The following is an 11,314-nucleotide window of genomic DNA, read 5'->3' on the forward strand; positions in this document are numbered from 1 at the left end:
TCCACTATAGTGAATGGGTTTGCCGTAATAGATCCATTCAACTACCGTAACCGAATGGAAGTGGAATCAGATTTAGCATTAAGTATGTTAGCTAACATGGACACGGGTTTATTGGCTATTGCATAAAACCTTCATTTGATTCATCTAAGTTGCTTTTCCACATGGCTATCCAACAAAAGATTTAATTAAATTCTAAATTACTGGCATTTCTTGTTTTTTTTTCGGTGAGATGCTATCTGTAATAAATGTTATTTCAATCCTAGTAAAGCTCCATAAAGAACTCTCTAGAACATAGAAGAACTCCCTAGAAACTCCAAAAATCTTTAAGAATTAGAAGGAACAGTCTCCAATTGACTCAGGGCAGGAGTAGATGACCTAGTGATGATTTGTATCACCCATTACTAAAAGGGTACCTTTCCGATGTGCAGCTATCACACTAAATAAATCTTTAGAAAATTAGACCTGGTGGTCATTCGGAGCATAGTAGTTTACTAAAGTGATTTCAACATCAAAGAGATGGCCTTGTAATATCAAATTACAACCAGTAGGGTCACAAATTTCACTCGTACACTTGAAAGGCATATTTTTACTGAAAGCTGTCAGTACCCTTCACTTCTTCTCCCGAAAGGTGGCTTGGTAGATTTGACGGTACTTCCTATGGAAGTAAGAGGGGCAAGAAGTTTGTGAAAATCTAGTTTCTTTGTCAAAATATGTGTGCCTACAGGGACACATGATAATCAAATGCCTTCTTCCTTTTTTGAGGGGAGGTAAACCCTTGTACATTATGAGTAACAATTATTTGCCTATTATCTATCATAATATTTGCCATGTCTGTTGAATTTTTACAATAGTGTCAGATAGCATTGGGCCACTCAAACCTTCCCTTTGCCGTTGATGCACACTATAACATAGTATATACCAGAGTAAAGGGCAAAACCAAAAGATAAACCAAAAAAAAAATACCAAGAAAGAACAACAGGAACAAGCCAACTTGTCCTATTTGAAGGACACTTTCTGTAAAAACAGGTATAAGGCATGCTGTATAGCATTGCCAAACAAATGGTAAGGTCACCCAACACACCTGGGCAGGTGTGGCTATACTATATAAAATAGCTTGAGCCTATCAAAGTGAAATACTATAAAAATAATATCCCTCCAGCGTTGATCCCTAGAAAACCAATGAGCAGAATGGAATGCATACCATTGCCCTAAGTCAATGCGTAACACCCCCAAACCACAAGGGTAAGGGTTAATGGAAGATATATCTATATATAAATATGCTCAGCAGAGATCAAAGAGAAAATGCATGACTCATTAAACCCAAGACAATAGCTAGTTAGCATGTTGTTCATAAAGAATCACCAAGAAAGGATACGTACACCCACAATCTACTGTATATAAGGTACATAGTGTTCAGAAAACAGAACATCCATTAGTCATGAGAAGACACTTGATTGCGTTTGGCTGATTGCAGCTGTTGCAGAGGGGAACGCTTCCTGCATCTGCTGGTCTCCCAAATGGGTGAAAGTCGCGGAAATCTCTGGGGTCTCGGCAAATGGATTTATGACTGAAAATAAATGACAGCTTGAACAGAAAGCCTAGGCATTACCCCTCCTATTTCTATTATCTAAGTCCTCCAATTTAACCACCTGAGCGTTACACTGAGGTCTAGATTTCTGTACCAAAAGTGATCCACTGTTTTTCATGAAATTTTTTTTTAAATTGTAGCTTGTACCTGTAACTTACAGAAATATGTCCGAACAAGGGTCTAGTAGATAATATGAATATAAAATATGTTTTTACTTTTATTTTATTTTTTTTTATTTTTTTGTATTGGATTGGATACTGGAGTTTGTATTCAATCCAATACAAAATGAGCGTTTGAATTTACCAGTTATGTACTTTGTATTAATTTTATATTATTTTGTATTGGATTGGTTATTTGAATTATTTTGTATTGGATTGGATACAGGAGTTTGTATGGAATCCAATACAAAATGAATGAATGAGTTTCAATTTGAATTTCCCGCATACGCGCCGACGTCATCACGCACGCAGGGAGGAGCCGTCCGTTTTTTTTTTCTCCGCCGGACGGGTTCTCATTTCAGAGATCATCCGGCACTGGAAGAAGAAGGACGTGGACGACCAGCGGGACCAGGTAAGAAGCCGGACGGCATCTTGTGTTCCGCTGGCCGGCATCTTACCGGTCCCGCTGGCACCCGACGCAGGAGAGGGAGATCGACGGACGACGATCGACGGAGGACGACGCTGGAACACGAACATGATGCTGGATGAGCACAGCGGGACCAGGTAAGTAAGGATGGGAAAAAACTCAGGGTTAACCATCATAGCCATTTTTTTTTGCCCGTAAGAAGGTCGGGCTTAACGGCAAGGAGGTTAATAAGAATGGTTTGTAGCTCCATTTAATGGCAGATATGTAATGATTATGTGAGTCATTTACTGTAATGGCATCATCCATCTTGCTCGCCAGATCGTGTATGCGGGTGCTGAGTTACGGTATCTCCTTAGTGAGATTCAGAGAAAACTTATAGGTAGCCTGTAGTGTTTGATCTGCATTCTTCTACTGAGTGTAAATGCACCTACATTGCCATAGTCATAAACGTGCTAAAACGATTCTGTAATCCCTGTAAAGTGGTCATTAGATGCTCTATTCACTTAAATTAGGTTACATTTTAAAGTGGCTAACAATTGCAAAAGTGGACAGCTGGATAATTGAAAAAACACAGTTTATCCCCATTGAGGCTTCTGAACATCTTTCAAGGCATGTACCTAATGGGGATATTCACATTTTTTATTTGTCCTGGTGATCACTGTCACTAGGGCAATGCTAAAATTTGAGTTGTCACCAAAACTGGAACAGAGAAGAAAACTTCCAGTGGGTACTCCAAGGCTTTTTTCAGACCTGCAGTAAACCACAGCGGTTTACCTAGATGCACAAATGCACTCCTATCTGCTCCAATTGAACAACAGTATGGGAGCAGTTGGGAAATATTTTGTGAAGGCATGGCTTGCCATACATTTACTTGCATTCCTTGCATACATACTTGCATTTCCAGCAATGAGCTGTGGTTGATGTGGTTACTTTGCAGTTGTGGTTGTTGCTAGAGGACTGTAGATAGCCCATAATCTCTTGCATTGCAAATAGATAAATATCAACTAGCCATAGACCTGCCTTTACCTTAACGTACTCGGCTGTATGTGAATGTATACACTAACAAAGTCTGTAGCACAAAGCAGCCAAATTAGCCAACAAATCATCTGCTATTGGTTTGCAAATGTTTTCAACTCTGAAATAGATCCGTTCCAGGTTTGCTGGATCACTCAGGTTCTCCCATTATGGTTCATCTTCCTATTATGTGCAAACATTTCCCACCTAATTTAATGAACTTGATCTCTAATTAAGGATTCTGTTTCTTACTTATCTATGGTGTATACTCGCTAGGCAAGTGCCTCAACTTTCCTATAGCTTGAAAGTGTATTTACTAGATTTGAACTTTGTGTCCACATGTGGTAATGTTGTGTTACAAATACTGCATGACCTTTTTGAAGCACTTAAATACTCACATTTGTTTTTCGACATTTATATTCCCACACAGCTATTACAAAAACCTGCAATCAAATCCCCTGAATGCAATCCCAACAGGAATAATAAAAAACTAAACGCCACTTTAGAAAAAATAGTGAATGCTCCCCAGTTCAGCTGTCTGCAAATTTTATTACTTGTGCTGGACAACTATAGCAGTGACAGAAACAAAAACTACATCTCCACACTATTGTTCTGAAATGTGAGGCTATTATGGACATCTGTTGTGTGTGCTTACATACCTTTATTTTTCTTTTTTTTTAAACAAAAACATATTTTTTATTTAAAATTTTATTTGTGATGTAGTAGAAACTAACATGTTTTACAGATACAATTCAAATCCTATTGCATCTAATTTTTTTCAGTTAGAACTGTACAAACATTACAATCTGAGTACAACATTCTGTACTGACACCAACAATAACTTTAAGTTTTGTACACAAAATTTCCAAGGTACAAAGTTTACTTATAAATAAAAAAAAAAAAAAAAAAAAAACAGCACAACATTACGACTAGTGTCAAGCTAGTATTACCAGTAATTCCTCTGTTAGGGTAAAGAAACTACCTTCCATTTTGTGTCTTATACCAGGGGTCGCCAACCTTTTGGTTCTCACGGACCACTCATTTCACGGGCTCCAGACTGCACATGTGCGGGGAGCCATGTGTCACTCAAAGGGGACCTAAGCGGGGTCCTTCTCCAGAGCCATGGACCACCGGTTGGAGACTGCTGTTGTATAAAATGTGCAGTGGTGCTTAAAAGCTTATGAATCCTTAAATTTTTTCTACATTTGTGGTGACATTAATAGGTAGCCAGAAAAAACTAAATCATCTACCACTATCCATCTAAAGACCATAAAATGAGTCGAGGTTCCATACAGAGTAATGTCACAACAACACAGCACATATTGAGCATATGCATTGCAAAAACAAACCTTTTTACAAACCTGCTAGACAAATATATTTAGTTGAAACATGGCTCCAAACCAACTTTTTTTAAACTTTTGCATGAAGTAAGAAATTGTCATAGAATTTCATGTCTATGAAGTTTGAAATTCAAGTCTGTATGTCCATTGGGGTAAATACTATGGCTTACTGTCTATTGGTTGGGTGTCAGACAAATCAAAGATACAAAAAGAAACAAAGTATTTAAATTAAGATAAGATAGAACATTTGTCCCTTTTCTTTTGGTTGAGATGAAAGGTGTCTCCACTTAAGGCTGGGTCTACACGTACTATTTCCCTAGCGTTTAACCTGCTGCTTTAAAAGCCATTGTTTGAATATCCAATGTGTTCCAAAGGGCTAATCTACACCAGGGCGTTTCCTTTAGGCATGTTTTTGAACGTTATAGATAACACTCCTTGAAATGTTTAAAAAATTAAAATGCGGGTTAAGGCGTCCATTGATTTCAATAGGGGTATTTTCCCACGTTAACCCACCTTTATAAATGCTTGAAAACATTTCACTTTCACAATCTTTCATTTCAGTTCACACAACCTTTCACTTCCAGGGCATCTCTATTGGAATTATGAGAATACCATAAAAGTGTAAACAGAGGGAATAAATAGGTAGAAGGTAGTAAAGCCAAACACAACTTGGAAAAATGGATAGTTGCATTGTAATTCAGATGCCTATATTTTCACATTATTGGTACAAAACTCCCATGAGTTCAGATTGTGAAGCCCTCTGTGCTCCACTATTCTATTCATTAGTAATGCAATTAGATAAGCCATGGTATATTCTTCCATTATAAACTGCAACATTTTCCATATATAGCCTCAATTTATTCATATATACACCTCATAAATCATATATATGCCCCACAAATCATACATACCCAAGCTGTTTAGCTAGATAGGGGGACACAATCTTCTGTTAGCTGCTTACCTACATAGACTGCTCATTGTGACTAAGGAACTGGCAGCTATAGTGGCAGCCAGATAGAAGACCTGGAATGCATACCAAAACACTGAAGTTGGGAACTCCATCACATGACACTGGCTATGCCATAAGTAGCACTAAATGGAGGGTCAGGTTCTTAGCTGGAATTTGGGCAACTGAAAAGACATACATGCTCATGTTTAATGTAAATCACCAACCTTGGGGTATGGTATTTTTTTTACCCAGTCTTTCCACTATTTTACTGGTCTGGCATGGAAGTTATGAGCTGTAATTTCACATATTTAGCTCATATTGTGGACCTACATATAGGTACTTGTATACTGAAAACAAGAAATACCTATGCACAAAAACACTGTGCCTTTAAATAGAATATCTGACATGTACTGCCGCCAAATGTACTGACCTGTTAGATAACCATATGCCTTTTATTTCTGACAATCATTTGGTTTGGCCAGTGACAGTTTAAGTCTTACAAGGAGGGGAAAATGCGATCCATTCTCATTGTTATGTAAAACCTGTGTTCTCCTTGATTAACTTGTTTTGGCCATATTCTGCTGCCACTGGGGAACCATGGGGAGGTTATGGTTCATCTAAGCACCTGAAATGAGGAAATCCCTTCACCTATATAAACAGCACAACTGGTGCAGATTATTGTCATTTGGCATTTGTCTAAGTCTCTTATATTCATTTATAAAGTCCTGTGTTTATTATATTTGCCACACACATTGACTTTTACCTATAGCAGGAAAGAAAGAACTTTTCTTTTCTACTAAAAAGATGAAATTTAATCTGCCAATAAATTGTCTTCGTTGGTTCATCCTTCCTACCTCATTAACATGCTAATGACACTATTAAATAAAACCTTTCTGTTTTCATTATGTAACTTATTTAAGACCAAGTAATATTACTTGCTTTCTATGCAATGTAGGCAGATCCTAGCTGTTGGGATGGACCAAACAGGGTGCTATATATAGTTTCTATTTAACACCACATCACCCTGCCCCAGTATTCCTCTTGGAAGTCCTGTCTAGCTGCATGAAGTGTGTTGCTTCTTGAGAGTAGTTATGTTATGGTGGGTGGACGTCACACTGGAGGAGTGGATAATTTTATCGTTTGTGGTGCATTGAAACTAATATAGATCATTAATTATGAAGCTTTTACTAACAGCTTCTGATCATGTAAAAAAAAAGAAGAAATGTTAGTATCCAGATCATGCCCATGTCACCTTTCCTGTCACCAAACAATTTATTTTTTCCATCTCTCAAGTCAGCTACTTAGGATACAATAGTGTAACATTTCTTTTTAGTATATATACTATGATGTAAAATAAAAAAAAACAATACTCAGCTACAGTAGACTATGACATTTTCTAAACAGAGAAGCTCATCTTATATTCATTGCCATAAATTAATTTAGTTCTGGCTATCCACTTAGTGATGGAGAAAGATCAATTTTAGCAGAACCACTGGCAATACTGCTGACTAGTCATCTGTCTTTCGAAATTCCCAATTTTTTACCAAAAAAAGGAAAAGAAAATTTCATTTCCCCCTCAAATAAACTTTCATTTATTTTTATTGTGCTGCACCATTTCAAAAGCTAACACGGTGAAGATCACATTAGTAAGGTACATCTCTTGTGGTTTTTTTTCTGGGGTATAACCTTGGTATAGCTATACCGCTGCTTTTTAAATGAGCCTTAGTTTGTCACCCAGGACAACAATTTTGACCATGCATTAGGCAATTTCAACAACACTGCATTGGAATTGAATTCTGTCATTTAAAACTCACAACTTGTAGATTGTTGCTGTTAGGGGAAAGCAGTCAAATTTCCCATTGTATTGCCAGCATAGAAAGGCTCTTTCATTGATAACAATATACTGTATGGTCTGACCATGAAGTCTTCTGTGGTCCCCCTACTGGCTGCCATCATTTGGATGTGGTGAAAAGGTTGGGAAAAATATTTAACTAAAGATTTTATTTCTGATCTTCAAAATTGTTTTTGCCTTTAGTGCAAATACATTCTCTTTTTCTGAATATTCCTGTCTTGGTTTCTAGACATATTCAGTTTTCTGTGATTTGTACAACTTTAGCTGAGCCACAGTTCCTCACATTCTTTGTTCTCTGTGTAAAGAACTGTTGTTAACCCCGAAACTGCCATCGTTTGTGTTGGATGCCTGACCTTTTCTTCTTGGATTTCTTTGATAACACATCAAGTGTAGTTTGAGGGGAATTTTAGAACAGCAGTGGAGTCTGGAAGTGCAGTAATCGGTTGCAGATGTAGGAAGAGAGCAGTATTCTTTCTAAATTTTGCAGCAATTATGCTCCCTGCTTGATTAAACTACCTGCTTTTATTGTTCTAAATGGCATACAGTATACAACAATTATATTTTCTACAGAAGAAAAAGAAAGACTACATTCATGATAAACTTAAACTTTTCCTGTTTGCTGTAAGCGACTAGCACCTGTGACCAGATTATTAAAGTCAACAAAGGCATAATGTGGCTTTTGTTATTCTGCATCTCTGTGAAACACTTTCCTAGCAGACACTCCTTTCTAGGGTGGGATCTGGAAAGAGTGCACCAAGATGTGTAAACAACAGAGATTTGTCATGTCAGTGAGACAACAGTCACGGTCATGGCAACTAAATGGTTTAAGGAGCAACGCAGCTGTCAGAATTTGCATTTATAATGTGATCAAAAGCAAGTTTCTAGGGAAGGGTGAGAAAGCAGTGACTCCACACAATTTTTCAAGATACAGAAATTTAGTCTTCAGCTGCTGTGAAACTCTGCTGGCAGATAACTAAAAACAAAATATTTAAGGGCCGTTAAAATTTTAGACACAAGGACAATTTTGTGTAGGCATGTCATTTTTATTGGGCAGCCAAGTGGCAAATGACATTTAATACAGATAAATGTAAAGTTATGCACTTGGGAGCTAACAACATGCATGCTTCATACTGTCTAGGGGGAATACACTCGGGGGAGTCAGAAATGGAAAAGGATTTGGGGGTTCTGGTAGATCATAGACTTAATAACAGCATTCAATGCCAAGCTGCAATGTCTAAAGCTAGCAAATTACCTTCTTGTATTAAAAGAGGAATAGACTGCACAGATGGAGACATAATCCTGCCCCTGTACAAAGCATTGGTCAGACCACATCTGGAATATATAGTCGAGTTTTGGGCACCAGTTCACAAAAAGGACATTGTGGAATTGGAGAGAGTGCAGAGAAGGGCAACTAAACTAATAAAAGGAATGGAGGAGGTCTGTGAAAATGTGGAATCGGCTCCCTCAGGAAGTAGTTTCAGCAACTACTATAGATTGCTTTAAGAAAAAGCTGGATGCTTTTCTAGAGGCACAGAATATAACTTTAAAGTAAAAATAACAGTGACTGTTGATCCAGGGAACAGCCCATTGCCTCATGGAATCAGGAAATAATTTTTTTCCCCTGTTAAAGCAAATTGTACCAGGGTTTATTTGCATTCCTCTGGACCAACTATGTCTTCTAGGGTTTTATATCTGGGATATGAATATTTCCCTAGCGGTTGAACTTGATGGACTTATGTCTTTTTTCAACTTAACCTACTATGTAACTTTGTACTATGTAACTTATTGCCACTAGGTAGGAATGGTGTGTTTTACTGTGAAAGATAGCAATGCTAAGCCTAGGAACACCAACACAACTTCATGCCTGCAATGATATGATGCATCAAAATTTTTTTCCATGGAAAATTTTTGATGTGTATACATTGAGTGTCATTTCCACTGACAGTACGATAAATAAGTCTATTGCTATATTTGGTCAGCTTTTAGGACTGAAGAAATATGTGCACTAATTGTGCTTATGTGCTTAAAAGGAAACATTGATGCCACCTACATACATTCAGAACCTAAATTGTGGTGCTTTTTTTTAGTGGACCTTCCACATGAAGTAATTTTGGATGCTGAGAATGAGGAAAATGAGGAAACCTTGTGTACAATCTGAGTCACTCTAGTTAAAGCTTACATAGGGTGGAGGACTCTCTACCTGCCCAATGTAACCTCACTCAACCAATCAGGAAGCACTAGTGGCTAGATGAAGAGTCAGGGGTGGGTATGTGCCACTGGGAAGAAGGGCAGTAAAGACAACCTAACAATTTGCTCTAAAATGTCAAATCATAGATGTTCTTACAATGTTTTTTTCAGTTTCATTTAAAAACAAGTTACCTGGCCACCTAGCAAGTGTGTATATATCTGTGTATAAGAACTGCTCTGGGATGAGAGCTTACAATATTGCCAAAACATCAGTATTTTGCAGGTGCCGGGGTAAATAAAAACTTGTGTGCAGGGGGTGATATATGGGTGGGGTGCTTGTTGTCAGTTTTGGTTACAATAATGGAACCTGAACAAGTTTGTAATGTACCATGTACTGGGTCTAAAGTTATAATAAATTTAATGATCATCAGTTTATAAACAGCTAGTAATAAAAAAAAAAAATCAATCAAATATATTATTATAATACATTCACACACAAACGTATAAAAAAAAGTCTGCATCAGTAAACAATGTTTACATAAACAAAACAACAGACAACAATGTATAAGCAACCATTCATTCCAGTTTTTGTAATGATGAGATGAACCTACCATCCCAAGTTAAGTACATTCCCTAGAAATCATAGAAGGCTACAGCTTTTTTCCTATCTAGTAACATCCAAAAAAAACTTTTTAAATGTTCCTTAAAATTTATTTTTGCCACAGAATTTATGATTACAAAAATACTAGCGTACAGCCTTAAGCTCTTTTAGTTAGAACTATATTAAAGCAAATGATCACAAGAATAAATAAATGATCAAAAGAAGATTTATCAGGAAAGTCCTGGATGTGAGGACTTCACCTCAGAGGCTTTATCTCAGCACTACTCCAGCTTAGCACAGTGAACATTGTCGACCAAGATTTACCTACAGGATAGGTCCATTCTCTGCATATCCAAATACAAGACTACCTATAGCAAAGGTTTTCCATAACAAACCCAAATTAATCAAAATAAGGCAGCAACATCATTTCACAGACATGAAGCCCTCTCTCTGAGACAGAAGGCATGAATTTATCATAACTAGGGTGACTTACTCTTGAAATGGTGAGAGGAGTGCTGAAGTCCTTGCCTCCCACTAGTCTAAATCCCCAGGGAGAGGGACCATTGAGGGTAACAGTCTCTGCCATAGTGTGCTCTACTTATTCCAGCACTTCAGCAATGAGCTCTGCACTGAGCTGCTCCCGGTTACTTCTAAGCACCGCTTACGTATAATACGACATCCCCGGCTTCCCCACAGACGTGCCTCTCCTAGGTCGCTGCTTATAGGCTGCTGGTGCTTGATGTGTCACTTCTGCATGCTTCCATACAAGCTGATGGGAGGCAGTGTGGTGTGTGGATAGGAAGAGTCAGTATGAATTGCTGCATGCCATGAATATGTATATTGTACAAGAACATAAACGTCATTAAAGTGATTTTTCAAACTACATTTATGGCTTGGATCAAGAAGCAGAAAGTTAATTTGTCCCAATTTGTTACAACAGATTATTATTTTATAAAATGTAATACATACTTTTCTAAAGATTTTATATACACCTATACCTGCAAAGGACGTACATTTATTCAAATTCTTATGTTTTCTGTTTTTTTGCAAGTACAGCTCTAAAGAGATTAAATGTGTTTTAATGTATACGAAAGTTAGTGTACGTGTTTTACATGTTTTTTTTTGTTGTGCAAATGTAATGCATATTTAATGGGTTACTGGTGCTTCTGGAACATGCTGCTATCTTTAAAGCTAAACA

At 37.4% G+C, this 11,314-nt stretch overlaps 1 protein-coding gene across 1 annotated transcript in view; it reads right to left on the minus strand.

Annotated features, from left to right (window-relative positions):
• The window catches only part of PDLIM4 (PDZ and LIM domain 4), a 181,194-nt gene extending 170,424 nt beyond the window's left edge, over nucleotides 1-10,770 (minus strand). The window contains exon 1 of the mRNA XM_072400844.1: nucleotides 10,610-10,770. Within this exon, the coding sequence (XP_072256945.1) occupies nucleotides 10,610-10,702 (93 nt within the window). The 5' untranslated portion in view covers nucleotides 10,703-10,770. The remainder of the gene's footprint in view (nucleotides 1-10,609) is intronic.
• Nucleotides 10,771-11,314: the final 544 nt, after the last annotated feature.

Source organism: Pyxicephalus adspersus, chromosome 2 (genome assembly GCF_032062135.1).
Source record: "Pyxicephalus adspersus chromosome 2, UCB_Pads_2.0, whole genome shotgun sequence".
NCBI lineage: Eukaryota > Metazoa > Chordata > Amphibia > Anura > Pyxicephalidae > Pyxicephalus > Pyxicephalus adspersus.